Source organism: Lepisosteus platostomus, chromosome 8, assembly GCF_059453375.1.
Source record: "Lepisosteus platostomus isolate fLepPlt1 chromosome 8, fLepPlt1.hap1, whole genome shotgun sequence".
Lineage (NCBI taxonomy): Eukaryota > Metazoa > Chordata > Actinopteri > Semionotiformes > Lepisosteidae > Lepisosteus > Lepisosteus platostomus.
This window is the reverse complement of record NC_142618.1, coordinates 8728099-8748645: the sequence shown is the minus strand read 5'-3', so window position 1 is coordinate 8748645 and position 20547 is coordinate 8728099. Positions and strand designations below refer to the sequence as shown.

The 20547-nt window shown below is 41.4% G+C and overlaps 2 protein-coding genes across 7 annotated transcripts in view; one reads left to right on the top strand and one right to left on the bottom strand.

Moving 5' to 3' along the window:
• Positions 1-1629, top strand: part of cspp1a (centrosome and spindle pole associated protein 1a) — a 40570-nt gene extending 38941 nt beyond the window's left edge. For all 3 annotated transcript variants that reach the window (XM_088642297.1, XM_088642296.1, XM_088642295.1), the window contains one exon: positions 31-1629. In XM_088642297.1, coding sequence (XP_088498423.1) covers positions 31-254 — 224 coding nt within the window. In that variant the 3' untranslated portion in view covers positions 255-1629. The remainder of the gene's footprint in view (positions 1-30) is intronic.
• Positions 1630-3642: 2013 nt separating this feature from the next.
• The window catches only part of arfgef1 (ARF guanine nucleotide exchange factor 1), a 93494-nt gene continuing 76589 nt past the window's right edge, over positions 3643-20547 (bottom strand). For all 4 annotated transcript variants that reach the window (XM_088642291.1, XM_088642292.1, XM_088642293.1 and 1 more), the window contains 15 exons: positions 19521-19690; positions 19116-19267; positions 14473-14645; positions 13547-13707; positions 13209-13339; positions 12596-12725; positions 11865-12000; positions 11640-11778; positions 11390-11462; positions 10490-10649; positions 10246-10385; positions 9532-9700; positions 9059-9197; positions 5924-6041; positions 3643-5110 (listed from right to left, as the gene is read on the bottom strand). In XM_088642291.1, coding sequence (XP_088498417.1) covers positions 4949-5110; positions 5924-6041; positions 9059-9197; positions 9532-9700; positions 10246-10385; positions 10490-10649; positions 11390-11462; positions 11640-11778; positions 11865-12000; positions 12596-12725; positions 13209-13339; positions 13547-13707; positions 14473-14645; positions 19116-19267; positions 19521-19690 — 2153 coding nt within the window. In that variant the 3' untranslated portion in view covers positions 3643-4948. The remainder of the gene's footprint in view (positions 5111-5923; positions 6042-9058; positions 9198-9531; positions 9701-10245; positions 10386-10489; positions 10650-11389; positions 11463-11639; positions 11779-11864; positions 12001-12595; positions 12726-13208; positions 13340-13546; positions 13708-14472; positions 14646-19115; positions 19268-19520; positions 19691-20547) is intronic.

The window sequence follows — 20547 nt, the reverse complement described above, 5'->3', positions numbered from 1 at the left end:
TTGGTTGTCAGCTCTAATTGCTGTTCACAGGAGAGGCGTCTGCTGACGAGACGGACGACATCCTGAAGCAAGTTTCCCCGACGGACAGAGACCGGCCGTACTCTGTGGAGACCGTGGCCACCGAGCCCTGGCTCAGACCTGGGACTTCAGACACACTGAAGCGCTTCATGGCTGGACAGACACGGCGAGAGAGGCCGCCTTCTGCTAACTCTCTGGCCCTAAACTGGGAGGGTCCCTCCACCTCTCACGGATGACCGCGGGCACGGGGGAAGAGCGTAGCTTGTGCACTTTCCGGGTTGTGTAGTGTTAGTGTGTGGAAACTGCTTTGTGTGGCCTTCAGCACATTATCTTTTGGAAAATAATTGTAAAGAGAGCTGCATGAAAACAAATGGTTATTTTGTTGAGCTTCAAACTGCTTGGTGTGCATTAGCATTGAGATTACAGATCTGAGCCCTTTTCCTGAGTGCTTACGATTATCTACCTCTCTGGATTATTGGCCTTTATTTCACAGCTGTGAATATGTAGAGTGCTGGGTTTATTTATGTTTTTCATGCTAAGTTTTGACAACCGCATGGGAAGGAAAATGTGATTGACATTCTGCTGTCTCTTTGTGAATGTTTCTTGGGAAAATTTCAATGTGTTCTTGCACTCCTAGAAAACAAAAATCAATATTCTTTTCTAAAACACCCCTTTTTATGGTTTTGTTAAAGTCTACTCTCTCACATCCTGGTATGGAATTAATGGTACATCAGTATGCACAGGAATTTTAAAGGTAAAGTTTCAAGCAGTGGTGACACTGATCCCACTGAATCACAGGGTTGAGTATAGTTGTGAAAGCTACGCTTTCTAGGTATTTTTGAGGATTGTGTGATGGAGAGTTACAGTAGGAGCCTCTTGTTTTGATAATGATGTTTTAGGAAAATAAGCAGATGGTATTTATGGACAGATTAAATGGACACTGGAGAGCTTCTTCCACCTTTATCATAATAGCCCATGAGCATCGGCATCATAAACCAAAACACAGAGTTAAACAAATGTCCCAATTTGGGTTAATAGTAGCAATCTCTTTTTCAGGCTGCCGCTGCTACTGGCTACTGAAATATAGAACAGACCTGTCTAATTAAGCGCTGGGACTAGTCTGCTGTCTCTCATGGGTATCCTGCAGAGGGGCCCCCACTCTTCCTGCTCTCGCCCTGCTTCGACATTAGCAGCTGTCACAGACCGATGATAAACCTTATTAGACTGTGATGGGGACAGAAAAAGCTCTCGGGGGTTGTTAAAGGTTTTACATTACTTCTCTCCTGTTCACAGCTGAGAAAACAAAATGATGTACACGCAATAATATCATTGCACCGGTAATCCAGGACCTGAAGAAGGATCTTAATTACTTGCTGCAAGGGTACAGGAGAAAATTCATTGTAAGAAACCTGCTTTTCTTGTCAGTTTTAGGAAATCATATTTTAGATAACTTAAAAAACGTCTTACTGCTTTTATTCTACGTAGTAATAAGAATGTGAAAAAATGCTTTGGAAAACATGTATAGATTGCAAGAGTGTTTTTTTTAACTTAAACTTGTAAAGTACTGATTTGTTTCTAGGAGCTATTTAAATAAATTATATTTTAATAATTGTTTTTTTTGTCTGCATTCAATGCTGTGTCAGACACTTTTGACTTTGAGTTACAGATTAATGCACAAGAGCTGTACTAGTTTATCCTTGTTTACATGAAACATTGGATGAAAACTGGCTTTCGTCTTGTAATTGCCATCTTTCCTAATGGTTTTATGAGTGATCCTTTCTTTCCACCTGAGTTTGGTAAAAATGACAGTAAAGTGTGGCCTAAAAAGATTGTGAAGGTTGTGCTTATACATGAAAGCCATATATTTTTCACTTTTAGTTGCTGTGTAATGGTGCTGTGGCTCCATGAAGCAGTGAGGGAATGTAATATAGTGTGTTGAATTGTGACTTTACTGCTGGCCAGCAAGTTAAAGTCACTAGAATGTATCACTGCTAGACTTGGACAGTGCCACCAGCTGATAGGAGGTTATCCCAGATCTGGTCAAGTGTATATAAAACAAGGGAAAAATGTAATGTTTCAAATATCATGAAAATGGGGGAAAAAAAAAACACAGATCGACGTGAGTGGGTCTACGGAAAGGTTAAGATTGGGTTAGTTGAGATCACCTGTATACTATGGAGTAGAATTAAATACTTTATTATAGGATATTCTACTGTATTTCCTTCACAATTGTACATTTAACACATCAAGTGGTGAAGGGAAAAAAAAACAACTTTTAGAGACTGTATTAGAGAATGCTTACCAGTACACCTCTTCTGTGGCTGCACCTTGACTAACAAAGAATTACATCTGTATCTGTAATATATCAGATTTTGTACTGAATTTCTTATATGAAAAATCCAGGCAAAAGTATTGCTTTAATCTTTCAATGGAGGTTGAAATAGTCATTTATTAGATCTGATTCTCTGTAGCGGTTAAAGCATTTCACATACAGTACTTCCATGAGGTTGGAGCAGTGACAACTTTCAAATTTTCTTATAAATTATAAAGCTTGGGAACACTTTATGAAAGGGAGAATGTCCAGGCTTCTCCAACCTCTTGCCTAATCTTGCCCCTGAATAGGCAACCCTAGGTACTTTTTATCAATGAACATAAGACGGTCTCTCATAACGTAGTTTTCTTTCCAAAGCTAATTAATCATACAGGCTCATCCTGCCACAGAGTATTGGCTTCAACAATGGCTGGGACCCTTCCAGAGGCCAACAGTGCTTTGTGACTCCTCCATCCTAGCACAAAGGAGACAATGCGAAGAATAAATTGCCTGGCATTCTTCCAGTTCTGGTACAAATTAGGACCTCTTCTGTGTAAAATGAGCTATATTACAGTTACGAAGGTGCATTTCATATGTATACTGGCATTATATCCTTATTATACAAAACAAAATGCCACATTGTGCAAGTGTTAATCCAGATTCTTTGATGCAGTAGGATGCCAAGTTATGGAATAACTTTGTAGGAATGAGATTTAATCTTCATTGGATATAATCAAAGACATTAATAACCTTTTGAAATGGGTAGATGCTGTTTTGAACAGCTGTGTGAATTATTCTCGGGGTCTCATCAAGCTTACATTTCCATAATTAAAATGACTGTGCTTCCTCCCTTGAACTATTTTAGTTTTACAATTCTCCTTTCTCCATCTATCAGGAATTGGGATAGACTGCATGCTTCAATTAACTGCACAATAAATGGTCCATTCCTGAAAAGTGAAAAACCCACAAGCTCAGCTTAACTTTTAGTATTATTTCTACTCTTGTGTCACTCAATACTGTTTGCACTGAGCTCTGTGAAAATCCCATGCTCCCTGAAATAGCTCCTGTGTAATATTCCCTCAATTTCAACATCAAGGGCCTCACACTTGCACCTCTAGAGACTCCTCCACAACGAGATGTTTCCAATCCAGACTTCATTTCAAATCACTGTTGCAGAGGTTTGTGTGTATGATGTTCTGATGGCTAGTGTCTTTGGCACAAAGGAATGTAGCCCAAAACAACACCCCCAGTTATCAAAGAGAATTGAAGGGCTCGTGGAATCAAAAATGGTTCAAAGTTGAACTGCACTGATGAACAGAGTTCAAAAACTTTATTGACCTATGACCTGATTAGAATGTGCCGGATGATAACCAAGATTGTACAGAAAGTTGTACAGTTTGTTTTTGTACATAGAAAACTTTACATTGCTGTTCCATATACATTTCGTCCGTTAATTTTCTACACAACCGTAACTAGGAATGCTTCAGAACCATTCATATCCATATTTAAATCAAAAGCACATTTCACATTTTTAATCGTTTCAGTATAGTCACCCCCCAAGCCAAAAAATGATTTTTATATTTAACATTGATTTTTTTTTTATTTTGTACACATACAGTGAAACCTACATCAAACATGGAGACAGATTTGTGACTATTCAGATGCACTTCAGATTAGATTGCAGTATTTTAGTTCCAGTTTTATGAAATCCCCCCCCCCCTTGTCACTGGCTTCATTTTAATTTAAATAAAAGCTTCTGTACATATTATAAATGGAATATTTGTACTCATTTTTCTTTGTCCTATTCGTAAATAATCACCAATCCTAACCCTCAATAGGCAATCTGACTAAGCAATGGTAAAGTTAAAATAAAATTTTCACAAAAAAGTAAAAATCCCCAGTGCATTCACTGAATAAAATATGAGTGCAGCATAATCTGAGAAACATAAAATACAGAAATAAAATTATTCCAGAAAGAGATTTCTAGTGTTACGAGATTATATTACAGAGCTGCATTTCTGTACAACTAGTTTCATCCGAGGGGCTGTTTTACAATTATGTTAGCCACTGGCTGTGCAAAAAAACCAAACCAAAATCAAGTCACTCAGACTAACCGTACTCTTCATTTTTACTAATTATTGATCACTTTCCATTTTAGTCTGTTTTCGTTCGACAGGTATGAGATACACTGATGTCAAGAGAAAGCAAGAAACACGTCCTTCAAAATACTAAGCTTCTGAACACTCAGAAGGTTAGAAATAATTTAATTTTTATCATTATTTTCCTTCAGGATATTTCTTCTTCTGTACAAGGCGCGTTTGTTTCCCATCGTTCGAGGACGGACACCGGCCGACAGCGGCCACGCCGCTGGTGGTCCCTGCTTTCAAGGCGCTCTGTGCGCCGCCGGAGCCAGGAATGAGCTTTCGGTACCGGCAGCCGGCCTGCGTGTAGGGAAGGAACGGAGGGCTGCAAGCCGGGGTCAAAGTTCACAGCGGCCCGAGGACCCTTCGGCAGGGAGCAACTGGCCAGACACGTAAGGAACCCAAGAACGTAGACAGATACAAACGAGACCTCAAACTCGAGCCCCCCAGGGAGGGCCGGGGGGAATTCGCTCTTCCGTCACTCGCGGTCGCCGTCCTCCTGGCTGGGGGTCTGCGATATTTTAAAGACGATCCCGATCCGCAGGTAGAACTTGCGCAGGACGGCTCGCAGCTCGGGAATGAGGTCGAACTGCATGATTTCACACAACAGGGGGTAGTATCTCGAAGCGTGAGCTTTGAACTAAGAAGGGGAGAGAAACAAAACGCTGGAAGTTATCTCCCTGCCACAGTTCTTACTGCAGCAATGCGGTCAGGTATATTGAAAAGTGTCGAAGGACCTGGATTAAAATGAAACACCTGGGAAAGAGCTATTGAAAGCTCATTGAATTACAAGGAAGTTGCAATGAGAAAATGCTTAAAACTAGGCTGACAACACTCGTCAGCAATAAAAATATTATAAATCTTTACAATTGTATAGTGCTTTTCTGGAGACGCCACTCAAAGCGCTTTACAGGTAATGGGGACTCCCCTCCATCACCACCAGTGTGCAGCCCCACCTGGATGATGCACCAGTACACTCACCACACACCAGCTATCAGTGGGGAGGAGAACAGAGTGATGAAGCCAGTTCAGAGATGGGGATTATTAGGAGGCCATCACTTGTAAAGGCCAGGATCTTGGTTTTACATCTCATCTGAGGGACAGCGCCTTTTTTACAGTATAACCATCACTATACTGGGGCATTAGGACCCACACAGACTGCAGGGTGAGCTCCCCCTAATGCCCCTACTAACAGCTCTTCCAGCAGCAACCTTAGCTTTCCCAGGATGTCTCTCATCCAGGTACTGGCCAGACTCACACCTGCTGAGTGGTCTGCCAGTTTTAAGTTGCAGAGTGATATGCTACCAATAGGAGTGGCAACACAGAGCTTATTCTGGAAACACTGGTGCCAGGAGAGACAAAAATCCTGATGAGACGCCAGTCTGTCACAGACGCAAGGGTGATCGACTCTTAGCTCTGGTGTTCTGTTGGCAACACTGCATGGAGGTCTTACCCTGTCATCGCTGATTTTTAAAACCTTGGTGAGGAACAGGAGCAGGAGGTTTGTCCAGGCCTCTCTGTGGCTTTCGGATGTCAGAGTCAGGAAGTAGCTGATGGCCTCGCTGCACACGCTGCAAAAGAGGAGCCAATTCAGTCACAGGGCACACAGCTGGCCAATGATAGCTGACTAGAGGCACATGAAGGCCTGAGCTTCACGAACAGAAACATTTTGATGGGCCCTCCTGCCTTTAGAGAATGTGTTATTGTGCAATTCATTTTTGGAAATTTCCAACAACACCTCAGTGTCTTTTTCCCCAAAAAAGCAAGGGCTCAGCTCAGCACAGAGACATGTATCAAAGCCTTGAGAGCCGGAGGGAATTCCGACACTTGGAATGCCACCTGTTCCCGCTGCATACACACATTATTACTAATGACGAAGACTAGACGTTCTCAGGTCCCGTCTTCACAGAAAATGTTTGACTTTATTCAGCTTGTTTTTACTCCACCATCGTTTAATTTGACAGGAGAAAAGTGTTGTTGTCACAATTTGTCCCAGTCACCATGTCTGTTGGAAGTACAAGATTGTAGAAAAGAGCATAACCCTTTCTTGACAATGTTTCTGGATGTAAGGAGCACTCAGTCCACTCCACAAAAGAAACTTTGTAAGTGCTTCTTGTGTTAATGTTCTCTTATCCAGCTGACTGCCAACTATATAATAAAGGATCTTGTTAAATCATAATGCTGCACAAGTGTTGCCTGGCAAGACCAGGACTCAGCAGCACTGCTCTTACATCCCTCTCTTCCTCCACAGAGATGAATCTGTTTGTTATTTTATTTAGAACCGCCACTTTTTGAGATTTCCCACCCAGTTTTTGGAACAGACTGTGGTTTCTTTCACATCCCATCTTGGAAATAAGAGCCTCATTCAGGAAAGAACGAGGAACTGTAGGCGGGCCCCTCCGGTCTGTGTCTGTCTCTCTGTGCGGCACCAATTAGAGGAAAGACGTGTCCCTCAATAGCAGCCCCACCTACTGCATGGGTCACGTTGCCAGGCAGGGCCAGCTAATCTCACCCTGCACTGGGCAGTGCTCAGGCAGGACTGTGCCTCTGCTTGGGAGAACTGGTCACAGTTGGCTAGTGACTTGACCCAGACTCGAATCCTCGAGCCCCATGACAGGCCCCAGCTGTTACCTGTTCTAATGATCCTGTTATCTCTGACTTGAGCATGCCATCGGCTAACTGAAGCAACACTCTGTTCTGATAAAAGCCTCCTGGCCTCTTACATAACTGCCATCTGCCAGCCTTGAAATCATTTCTTATGGGGTTCACCTCTAAGCTACTTTAAAGAGCACTTTCCATTTTCTAATCACTTTAAAGCCCTCTTTACACACTTAAGTACTTGGCATTTATCAAGCTGGCATCTCTGGTTTGTCATTGAGATGCTATTAAGAAAGTCACCAAAATGAATACAAGAAGACACGAGTGCAGGTCTCCTGATACTCGGAGAGAGCAAAACACATTTCATTAAAGGTTTGGAAACCCACCAATTATGTATGTACTGCCAATCGATTCATTTCATTGTCACTAAAAACACAATTTTGAAAAGACTGTGATGTAATTGTTTTCCTACAGAACATACAACCGAGTCCAGCCATATTCCTATCCCGGATGAATTTTAAACAAAGCTGATTTAGCAAAGGAAATGCAGGTGAACATCCCGATTTGTCAACATCTAGTGAATTTTTGAACATATCAAAAAGCGAGACTGTAAAAAAAAAATTCCATGTATTTACACAACGTTTTTGATGATAAAGGTAAATGAAATAATTTTTAGTCACTTTTAGTAATTTTTAAATTCCTCAAGAACTTTCTAGAAGTTGGTGGAAGTCACCCCATTTGCCACTGGGCATTAAAGGAGGTGAGACTCAGAAGTCAACCCCTTGGTACCACGGGGAAATGACCTCACATGGAAGGAGGAAGCTAAGAGTTTTTTTCACCAAATTCTCGGCTGGAAAGGTGATTTGGAAGATAGTTCACAAATGGTTAACGACGGTAAATCTTGCAAAACAATCTTTCAATAACAGGATACAGTGCCTCCGGAGAATACCACTTGGGGAGGCCTCAGGAATGTGGGTCCTGTGGCACAGCTCCATGGCAACACAAAAAGAAAACCAAACCTCAACAACTGACTCCCAGACGGAATCGATCGGGACCACAAGCTTGGACGAAACACAATCTGGACAATTTTTCAAGTCTCAACAGGAGCACAACCTGATAGGTAATGCTCTCGCTGAAAAAGAATGTTATTGATTTGGTTAAAAAAAATATTTTCTGCTTTTACAGCTGATTTGAATCATCTAGTTGAATTGAATCATCTAGTTCAAGCGTCCTAGGTGAAACAGAAACAAGCAGATTATACATTTTTCCAGGAGATCTGAGCCCAAAGCTGGCTTCTCCTGTCAGGAACGGAAGAACATAAGAATGGTTACAGATGAGAGTAGTCCATTCGGTCCACCAGGACCTGGACACAAACTGCTACTGGAGCAGGGTCTTGAGGCTGTTTGATTGGCTAGTTCTTACCTGCCAGGCAAGCCTTTAATGACAATTCTGTAACTGGACATACAAAACCGGTTTGTAAAAATAAAACGTTCTTGCAAATGCAGATCATGCTGCACTAACAGCATCAATTACAAAATCAACCGGAAAACTGCCTTTCAGCTCATTTATATCAAATGAGAAAAAATTAACTTTGAAAATCGAACCAGACTGCGCTATATGTAAATAACTGAACTGAAATAACTGGAGAAAACGACAGGACGGTGCAGAATGACAAATCCAAGCAGACAAATCCAATTTCTACCCCACTGCAGTCCACATCCTTCACGGCGAACTGCAATGCCTCAGACTCGATGCACGTCTGCACTTGTGCACTACCATGTTTTTTTCCACTACTACATATTTATTGTTCTCCTCAGTATATCATTTTGTTGTTGTTATTTGTTATGTTTGTAATGTACCGTCTACATTGTGTGGTGTAGTCCGCCATGTGCAATACACTCCTCAACCCTCTGCTCTGCTCAATGGCCATGCCTGCCATGGCAGAGGACAGAGAGGAGCAAACGGGTGCGAACCCCTGCTCCGCTCTTACTTCAGAAGCTGTTTCTGCACCTCCTCCCAGGCCTCCCTGCGGCACTCGTCGGTGTACATGCGGAACAGGATGCGCAGCCCACACGCCAGGCTGCTGGTCTCCTGCTTCAGGAGGTTTGGCTTCGACTTCCCCTTGAAACCTGCAACACAGTCACCGGAAAGTGCCGTCTTGACATCACGAAGTGCCCAAAAGCTGGATGCCTTCAGATAATGCTGTACACTTGGTGCTGAAGACACCTTTACATTTTCTCTGGGTGTCCTCTTCACTGTCCAACAAATACTCAGCTTCATCGTGGAACCCACAGGGATTTCTATACTACTTTGATGGGTATAATGCACCCCAATGAATGAGAACTATTACTTGGAGAGGTCAGAAGATCTGCTTGAGCGAATGGGTAAGGTCTGAAGGAGCTCCCCAGGCCAACACCTCGTAAGGATGGTTCCTGGAAGCTGCTGTCCCCACCACTGACTGACCTGCTTTCCAGAGTGCGGTCCTCTGCTCGTTACTGGAGTTGAAAGCTTTGGCGAAGCGGTGCGACTCCAGAAGGCAGTCCAGCAGCTTGAAGAGCTGCTCCGAGGTCAGATAGCGATACATCCCCTGGTCCTGGGTGTCCACATGTACATCTGCATCCAGGGTGTCTCGCTGGAAGACAAGGAAACTGCGCTCATGCCTCAGAGAACGATGAAGTCCTTGACCTCTGTCAAGGTAAAGTTCATGGGATGAGACCTACTGAGTCAGAACCTCAACTCTCAGGCTTGCTTTCATGCACCGAAGCCCTCAGATAAATAACTGGCCTAACCACAAATTTCCAGGAGAAGCTTAACCATGACCTTCTCGGACAGAAGAGTTTTATTTCAACACGTACCTCGAACCACATTCGTTCAGCCACTCACAGGAATGATCCATGTTATAATAAAATGAGAGGATAATTATATTAAGTAATGGAAAGTAAAAGTCCAAGGGTCCTGGCTCTGATAGCCCTGGACGATAGTGTATGAGGACTACAGGCAACACTTAAATTTTCAAAGGACCTTCTGTCCCAGGAAAGGTACATTGATGCCAGTGCAAATTGTATTACCTTATCATGACAAAGGGCACCCCTTCCGATTTCTACTATTTCCTATTGGACCACAGCAGAAATAAACAGCGCCTGTAAGTGGCTTGAGCTGTGCTCGTCTTGCCGTTACCTGAGCAGCCGCGAGGTTCTCTGCGTCCTCCTTCTTGCTCGTGGCGGGAAAGAACACAATGTTGTCTATGGTCTGGATCAGCTCCAGCTGGACGACACATTTTATGAGCAGGGCGGCGAACAGCTTCTGCTCCTGAGCCTCTGCGTACGAGAGAACCAGGCGAAGCAGATGGTTACTTCAGGGCGCCCCCCGGGGTCTGCCGGGGCCCGTACCGCCTCGGGCAGCTACCCCCCCCGGGACTTACTTGTGGGGGTCCTGGCCTGCCGGCCGTCTTCGAGCACGGCCGAGCCCACGCTGAACTGACTCTGCCTCCGGTTCTCCAGGGACAGCTTCTCCATGCTGCCTGTGGACTGCTGGTCGTCCGCTCGCGCCTGGATGTCCAGCGACTTCTGCGAGATGGAATCCTAGCGGCGGACATGCAAACTCACTCACACTAGGAACTAGCAGAGCACTGCTGCAAATCCAATTACAATCCATTCTGCGAAACCTGGAACTCTTTCTACCGCATTTCTGAATGTGTTAATCACATTTGCTTAAACATACAGCAGGCACACTACCTCTTAACATGAGGGCAAAACAAAGGAACAAGTTGTTTTTACAGTTCTGTAGTTTTTCTGTCATTTATGATATAATTCTGATGGCATAAATCAGATTAACAGAGGGGTTCTGTATTAATGTAAAGAACTCTGAAATACTAGCAGTCTGACTGTGAAGAGAGTATGAGGAGTTGAAATATTACTTTCATGTTTATTGTTATATCCTAAAAGACATTGGATCAAGATGAAATTTTCTAGGAGATATCTCTGATGCAGAATCTGAAACAATTCTTTATAGTGCTCCATGGAATGCTTAAAACAGATGTTATTGTACGGTGCACTCAATTTCAAGCTGATGAGTGTCTGATCACAGGTCAAGATCCTAGATGACATATCTTTCCAAAGGCCAAACAAATTTGAAAGCTATTTCATATAATCTAATGAATGTGGAGCTGCTGTGTATTCGTTCCACGGTCATAATGGCCATATCAAAGAAGCAGAACAGAGCTCAATTTGTATTTGTGGTTGTGTATTCTTGGCTGCACTGGGTCAGTGACACCGGCTGACCAACTTTTCAATTGTCAGCAAAAAAACTCTGCTTTGCTTACCAGCTGTTTGTCTGAAATGTCCACCTGTGCAGGAGGCTCATTCTCAGTTCCAGAAGGTCTCCATGTCAACAACCTTCAAAAAATGCCAGCAGAGGAGAACACTCAGTGGGATTTGATCCATCCTTAACCTCTCTCAGAATATGTTCTTTATTTTATTTTTTAATTTCTCTTACAAAAAAAAAACTGCATTATGACATAAGAACCAATCCACACATATTTAACTATAAACCAAATTAAATTCTGATCTTACGCATGGGGGATTGTGGTTTTAAAGATGTCCAGCATGCAGTTGCACGTCTTATCCCAGGTTTCCAAAGTGAATTTCTCTCCATTTAGAATAACTACATTCTCCAGACAATTCGTTCCTGATCTAGCGAGCTGCTCGTTGTCTACAGGGAGAGAGACACAGGGAGTTACAGACCGTATAGCCGTCTGCAGAAAGTTACACTGTTCTCTGCCAGGGCAGGGAGCTCACCTTGTTGCACACACCAGTACAACTGGGAGAGGATGTCGTCCAGGAGAACGTCATTGAGTGCCTCGAAATACTGAGTGAACACGTCACAGATGGCGTAGAGTGCATGGTTACAGGTGGTTGTCATCCACTCGGCTTTCTGTTCGAAAAGGGACAGAGCTGTGACTTGGAAGGGTGCAATTTCAGTTTCAGCAGTTTTTCAACAAAACAACAGCAACAGTCTGTTTCGTTCGTTAGCCTCGACTTGTAATTAGCTGGAGTAGAAGCGGACAAGCCCAGGATGCTATGCAAAGATGCAAACGAGCCTAAGGATTGACAACAACAAAATGTATTGAGAACAAAATAACTGAAAATAAGCTCGTCCCCTGAAAGGTTTGACTCAAGCAAAAGCCTTAGAGAATGAATCTGAGGTGTCAGCAATTACAGAAGACACAGAGGTAAAAATCTTCAAGGACAAACGTGGCCGAAACGTCTTGTATATATATGAATGTATACAGTGTCCACACTTTATAGTTAAACCCAAAGACTTGGAAGTCTAGAGAATGGACACAGTGTGGCTGTTTTCAGATACATGCTTTGAGAAATCAACATCTGTACTTCTCTGAAATGAAATTCACCCTGGGAAATTAGAAAAGCGTGTTGTTTACCACATCTATTCCTCCACCAAGCAATATTAACTACTCATTTTCACTTAAAAGGGTAAATAGATATATTCCTGAGTTTGAACAAATTACCTCTGTTTGCTGTTCTGGAAGCTTCATGTTATCAAAGATCCTGAAGACAATTCTGAACAGGTCTTGCCACCAGTGTTTCTCATAGGTGTGGCCATAGGTTTTCATGATCTCAAACATGACAGTCAGACCCCTGGAAAACAGCAACCCAAATGCACCAGCTAGTAACCAGCAACCAACAGGCAAAAATACTTTTCTTCCATTGGCTTGACTGTTTATTATTAAAGGTAATGGTTTAACAGGTGTCCAAGCTTGTCTGTTACTTTCAAGTCATGTGTTAAATTATATGCAACAATATTAAAAAAACACAAAAGCCTGCTAATACAGTGGCTGTCAAAAGTGGCTTTTCATTTTCCACATTGTAATACAATAAAATGTGAAAAAGTCCAAGGGGAGTGAATACTTTTGATGGCCACTGTAGGTAGCTGGTAACCAAATAGGATCTATGAACTCTGTTGAATACCTAAATGTCACAGGAGGGTCAGAAAAGAAAAGGCAGTTTTCAAGCCCTCGCTGGTCTGAATTTCAACATTTATAAAGTGCTTGGGTACCACAATTTGTGAAGCAGTATTTTGCACTGCCAGGTGAACAGAAATGCAGAACGATCTGTTCTCACCTGGTTCTAACATCCAGCTTGCACCTGTTGATGATGCAGGAGAGCTCGAACAGAATGGGGAACCAGCCTCGGACCCAAACTCTGTCTTCAGGGGCTACATTCATGTCGTCACTGGTATAGTCTTTAAAAGCCTGCAACAGGGAAAGAGGTCAAGACAAAACGGAGAGAGGAGGACAGAGGAGAAACAGCCCTGGCAAAGGGCAGAGGGATTGACTACACAAAGAAGGCACACTTACAAACATCTGTCCATTAGGAAGGAGTGAGAGCATCGGAGGTTATTTTTGTCTTCGGCATACAAACAGACCTTTTCTGCCGGAGCTGCCACTACAAGCTCTTACCTGCGGTCGCTCAGAGACGTATTTCGCACAGTGCCGAATGAGACGGATTGCCTCCATGCTTGTGTCTGGGAAGGAGGCATTGCAGGCAAACTCTGACAGACACTTCACAGCATCCTGGAATGAGTCGATGGTGGCCGGGAAGTGCTTTTCAAATACATTCGCTGAGGAGAGACAGGAACAAAAGCCAGACTTGAATTTCAGCTCAAATATACATGAGAACATAAGCAAGGTTACAAGTGAGAGATGGGCCATTCGGCCATTTAGCCTATTTGGCAGTTACACTGCAGTAGCTAATTGATCAGAGGATCTTATCCAGCCACTTCCTGAATGAAGCATGAATCCTTATGCTTTTTTATTCAAGCTGTATATCCCCTAGGGTAAATGTGTTTTTACAACACAAACATCGCCAACAAAGAGTTCAGGACAGCAATATAAATAATCTTATAATTTGCAAGACATTTTAAATAATAATGAAATAATCACATTCAACGAAATTATGAGCTACTGTATTTGACAATATGCTTCTTGTTTTGAGCTCTAAATCCCCTTTGTTCTTTGTTTTTAATTTTCCACAGTGTCATTTTTCTGGCAGTGAAATTCTTTTTACAACCTGTACAGCCGTATCTAAAGAAGACCCCACTTCAAGGTTAAGGTTGCTCTTCTCCTCGAGGCCTCTGTGGAAGTAGCTCTGTATTTATACACTGTGACATCTGTAGGTGGATGGAATGGTCCTGTACTGACATTCATCACATCTTACTGTCAAAAGCTTGAAAGCTTTGCTGTGCAATAAGAAATAAATGTGGACTTACTGTACCTAGACTAAATATAACCAGAGGAGAGCAAAACAATCCCATTCTTTTTCAGCAGGGATCAAAAATAAGAATAACCGCGCAGAGCTGGTGAAGAGCAGGGCAGTGTTCACTTACTGACGATGTGGCCTGTCGTCTGGAAGGCCAGCTCCACTATGCTCTCATCCTGATCTGAAGCAGCCAAGTGAAAGACCGAAAAGATGTTCTTCCAGCCGGATCGGATATTACCAGCCTGGGAATTCACCATCTGCGCTATACACCGCACTACCATGTCTCGAATTGTGGGCGATCTGTTAAAAAAAACGTCAATATGTTCAGAAAAGAAGTGATGAGACATTCCTTGTGGTTTCACGCTACACAGGCAACATTATTTATCCTGATGGAAAGAAATTCAGTGCCTTGGTTTAGCATTTTTTAACAGCAACTCATTTTAGAGCAAAGCACCAGTACACATGAAAGTCTGGCCTGCTTTGTTCTGAAACAATGAATAACACTGAAAGCTCTCTTTTGCAGCCACTGGAGTTAATTGAACTTGTGAATTGAATTGTGCAGCTTCACTCCTCAGGGGCTGTTAGGCCTTGCAGTCTCAATTATTCTTAAGTACATAATTGAATTTATGAATTCCTTAACTAAACTGATTTAAACCTTTCTGTGACTTAAGCTGTGTGTTATTTAACAAGACCAAAAAAATAGTTAAGAATGCAGCCTTTCAGATGTGGTTCTGCGCAGTGCTGATTTTCAGCTTATGCCTCAGTACTACAGGGGTGCTTTGTGAACAGGAAGTGGCCAAAAACTGAAAAGCCCGGGCAAATGGGGCTCATGCAGATAATATCCCAGCATGCTTAACATCATGTATAAAATGCTGGACAGGTCTAGTTGCCTTTAATTGTGGCTGGCATGGCTGGAGAGGAGACCTTGGTGACTTTGAAAGAGGGGTGATTGTTGGGGTGTGTTGGGTAGTGACCACTGTCTAAGGTGATCTGCAAAGGCAGGACATCATCAGCAAAGGTCAAAAGTGGGCAGAAGCTCATACACCATGATCTGGACATCCATGCAATAAGTTGAAGTGCAAGGCAGAACAGGCGAGCAACTAGAGATCAAATGCAAATTTGAATGTAGGGTGTGAGCAGCCAGTTGAATTCAACACGGCCCACAGTGAGCTCCGCAGAGTGGGATACCGCCGTCGATGTGCAGTGCACAAACCACTCATCACGCTTGAGACGCACTTGTGCTTCTTGGGTCCAGTAGTGCATAGGGCACCGGCAATAGACTACCGAACAGTGGAGAAATGTGATCAGGCTTCACTGTATTCTCAACAAAACTAAGAGTACACTCGTGGCACCAAGCTAAAGATCCCTACAGCCCTGTGCATTTCAACAGTAGAGGGGTCAGGTGGTTCTGTCATGTTTTGGGGTGTATTTTGCTGGCATGGTTTAGGTGCTCTCATCCCCTTAGAAGGCAAGGTAAATACTAATTGCTACTTAATGGTACTGAGTAATTCATTCCATCCCATGTTGCAGCTTTTCTTTCCTGTCAGGAGGAGAACAGGATCAGGCCATTTTCAAACATGTTTTAGTGTTGCTAATTCCCACCACACCAAACTTCCTTCCTGGTTTTAAGAAGAGGTTTACATAACCTAGAGTCAGCTTCAGATTTTTCAAAGACTTCTGATTTGATCTGTTGTATTAGCATTAACCAATCCTGATCCTGAAGAACCTGTACCTTCTGTTTTTTGTTCAAACGAAGCTCCTGACTGATTGATAGTTTCATGAACCCTCAACTGAAACAACTGTCTGATTTTGAACAGTTCTCTGTTAAATCTTAAATGCCCTTCTTTTACATGGAAGGACATTTAAAATAGAGAACAGGACACACTCTTTTAGACAAAGGATTGTGGGAGTGTGGAACAAGCTACACAGACAGCTTCAGTTGTTAAAGCTGATACTTTGGCTTTAACAAAAAACACAGCTAAGATCCTCCCACCAATTAGCTACTATTCACCAAACAGGACAGATGGACCTCTCATTTCTAACCATTCTTAGAATCTGTATGTGTAGAGTTCTGTTTCCCCATAGATTTCTAAATGACATAAATAACATTGCATTGCAAAGCACTCACCACCTTCCAATGATATCCTAGTTTGTTAAACTGCAAATGATTAGATAGATAAATTTGGTCTAATCCCGAATTATTTTTATGGGTGAAAGCAGTTAAATATTTGCAAAATCTGCAACAAAAAATCAAAACCTAGAATATGTTGATTGTGTACTATTCACCCCCGTTAGCCAGTACTTGGCAGAAGCAATTCTGCCTGCAATTGCAGCTGCAAAAAAGTATTTTTGGGTAAATCTCTAACCGGTTTGGACACCAGGATGGTGTAATTTCCTTCCTTCAAAACTTGCTCAAGCTCTGGCAAGTTGATTGGGAACTGGGAAAAGTGGACAGTTTTTTTAAGTCCTGCCACAGATTTGTTGACATTTAACTTCTTTCACCAACAAAAGCATTTGGTTTGAGCATTCGAGTTTTTTTTATTAAAAATACTGACTTTAAAAAAATATGTATACATCATTTTCTAGTTAAAAAAATGGGACATCATTAGAAGGAGCAAATACTTTTGCAAAGCACTGTATGACATTGTCTTGAAACCATAAGAATTCTAAGTTTTGTGCAGACCCATTGGTTAAATCATACCTTAAAACAACAACCTGAAATTCTGAAATCCGGCTTCTCGCACAGGGTTAATGCTAATTTCTAACCGTCTCTTAAAATTCAAGAACTGGAGTACATTTTAAAAGCAAACAGCTCAATTAAAGGTTCAATACAATTAAAAAGACTGTACTTGGAAAAGAAAACGGATGTCATAGAAATATTCTAGGACCACAACTGTTGTCAAATTTATATGAACTTCAATAATATCTGACAACTTATGCTGAAGGAAATCTAAAATGTTTTAAATGTATTATGGATAAAGGTTTAGTTATGCTCAGGTATTGTAACTAAATTTCTCATCCTGCACACATGCTAGTGCTGAACCAGTAACATCACAAGGGGGTGACATATAGTTATTTAAAGACTGCACAGAAAAGGAAATGTTTAAAATGATGCAGGTATGTCATGGTCTTGATGAGAATTTTGCACATTTAATGGGAACTCTATTACTAATATATGCATCACCTATATCTGAAAAGAATAATTTCTGTAAACTTTCCGCAGTTTCTGCACTACTCTCTAAATCCCTGCTGGTATATTATTGATTTACCCACTAAGCACTTTTTTCGGCAAAAGTGTAAGATATTTTACAACTTCTTGGGTGCCGACTGTCTTTCATTAATTTAGTATTGCTCAAACATTGTTTTTACTTCACAGTGTCGATGTGTTTACATGCAATTTGTTAATTACTATACAGAGCGGATTTGGGTGTTGACCTGAACATATGTTTAATTAAGAGAGCATTCTGTCCTTAACAAACAACAGTGAAAATATTTATTTTGAAATCTCAACATATAGCATTTTTATTATTAGATCATTCTTAAACTTGCTGGTGAAGGGTTTAACTTCAAAACGTACACAGTTTGCTAGGTGCACCTGTGTGTACTGCTGCTTCCATGGTTAATTAAAGGGGAACTGTGCTCCCAATTTCTCAGACTGGTTATTAAATCTCGGTAAGAAAATAAATGAACTCACGTCAGAAAAATGTTACAAATTTCTAATTGAGCACAATATCATGAACTTTGTGAAAGTACTGTCAGTTTCCATGTTGTTGCCAACTCGCATTCTAGTTCCCACAAATTGCGATGTGATGCGGCCCTTCCTGCTCACTAGTTTCCGTAATGACTAATGTTGCCTCATTCTGAACCACAGAATAAGGCACTGTGCACACATGGGAATTTAGTCTATTTTGTGGTGTAAAATGGAGGTTTTATAGTAACTGTGTACATTTTACTTTCATTGTGGTTTGAAATGCTGTTACCAATGCCGATTCTTTCTAACCCCAAAATATAAAAATAGCATGTAGTTCCCCTTTAAAGAAGAGTGAGCCAGTTCCACAGGCAGCCATGCATGATACTACCTCAACTGTGCTGCAGAGTTGGTGAGCAGTTCCTTCCTTCCTCCACACTTCAAACTTTCCATCACTCGGGTAAAGGTTTACTGTATTTTGGTCCAATTTCCCATAAAACTTCTTCTAATTTATCTCTGTACTTCCAAGAAATTCTGAAGCATGGTGTTCGAATGTCATGGCCTGGGCATGCGCAGCTATCTCTTGAACTGGTTCACTCATCTATATTGATGATGAAGTTCACAGAAACACTGTCTTTTTATATAGAAGAACATACTTCGATAGGTACTGGGTGGTGCTTCACCACGTAGCATGACAATACTGCAAAACATATAGCCAATGCAACCACGAAGCTCATCATCAGCTTAAATTCTTAAACTGGCCAAATCAATCTCCAGTTTTCAGAACACCCCTAAAATAGTCAAGAATTCAAAGTGGCTGCAGCAAAGCATCTCCAGTTATAAAATATACTTTTGTTCTAATATGATTGAAGAGAAGCATGGAAATATCCAAAAAAAAAAAATATATATATATATCGTACTTACCATTCATTATTAATCTCAATTAATCTAAAAAAATAACAGTTTTGACCTCGTCCAACTAATCACTGTTTACCCTAACCACAGCATTTGTTCAACACCAGGAAAAAAAAAGTTTTCTCCTAGGAGCAAGAAATTTAATTAAACATGCCCAGTCATTCTACCTGTTCTTTTTCATGATATGTTCAAAAGGCCTCAAAAAATCCTTCTGGAATCTGAAATTAGCCAGCTCTCCCTTCTCCAAAAATTTCATGGACAGTTGCCTCAAAGAGTCCACCGCAAAAATAGCTACGTCCTCATTGGGATTACAGCCAACCTGGGAAAAAAGAATTAAATCGTTAAATGCAATTTCAAGCCCCTGATGTTCATGCAGTTTTAAAAAGCTCTCTTCTACATAAAAAATGCACAAACTCTACAGCTCTACATTTTTGAACCTTCAGTGCTGATACAGCATGTTTTTGAATATCTGGCCACAAAAAAACACCAGCAAACTAATCAGTAAGGCTTCAAACAGAAAACATTCAGTGAAGACAACACATATGCATCCATTTTTAACTACAGATGCCTACCTTATTAAAATGGTCTCCAATTACTTCCCAGATTCGAGACCACTGGAGCCTGATCCGACCCATGTTATAGTAAGATATCTCCACTATCTTCTGAAGACTGAACATGCGTGGGTGTGTTGGGGAGGCCAGTTCATCCATTGAAACAGCACATAACCATCGTACAAAATCAACTGCAAACAAAAGGAAGATCACTTATATTACAGATTTAACTTTGATTAAGTTATTTTTTTATTTTTTTAGGGTGCTGTGCTGATATTACAGGTAAATGCCAAACTACAGGAAAACCTGCCTCAAAATGCCCAATAAGAAACAAGAGTTTTTCCATATTTGAATGATAAACATCATCTTATAGCAAGAAGACCCAATATAACATACTGTACAAAGGTTAGCATCCACTAAGTGGTATCCACTTGATTCTGAGTTTAAGATTTTGCAACAATATGATATAATCTCCCTTCTTAGGTAGAAAAAGGGCATGGCAATATAGTTGTAGTAGTATTGCAGTATAGTTGTAGTTGTCATAAAAATTCATTCAGAATTGTCTTTGCTTAGTTCACATAGGTCTCTGGTTTGTGGATTCAGTGCTTCTATTCAAATGTGGGTACGGAGCTGCAGCTTTCATGTTAATCAATGTATTAATCAGAGACTTGGGCTCATAGCAGCATCGTCTTCCAATCAGGGGGGACCACGAACAACCAGATATTCCCAGAATTGTTGAGGCAAAAGGTAACTTGACTGTTTTCTTTTAGTTACAGCTTCACTTGAGATCTGCCTCCTCCATTGGTTTAATTCTTGGTCACTTCAAACAAAGTTACTTCGAAGTAGGAAAAAAGTAACAGATGTTCTCACTTTTGTATTAGATAATGTTAACACTACTGTATGTGCATCTTTGTTGCAAATGAAGGTTCATATAGTTAAGAGTGAATTTCAGTGGTTCAGTGGGAAGTGTTTTTTTATGAGTAATGAACACCCCTGTCTTTACTGAGCCAAACATTAGCAAACATTTCTCATGATGATAAGATTAGAA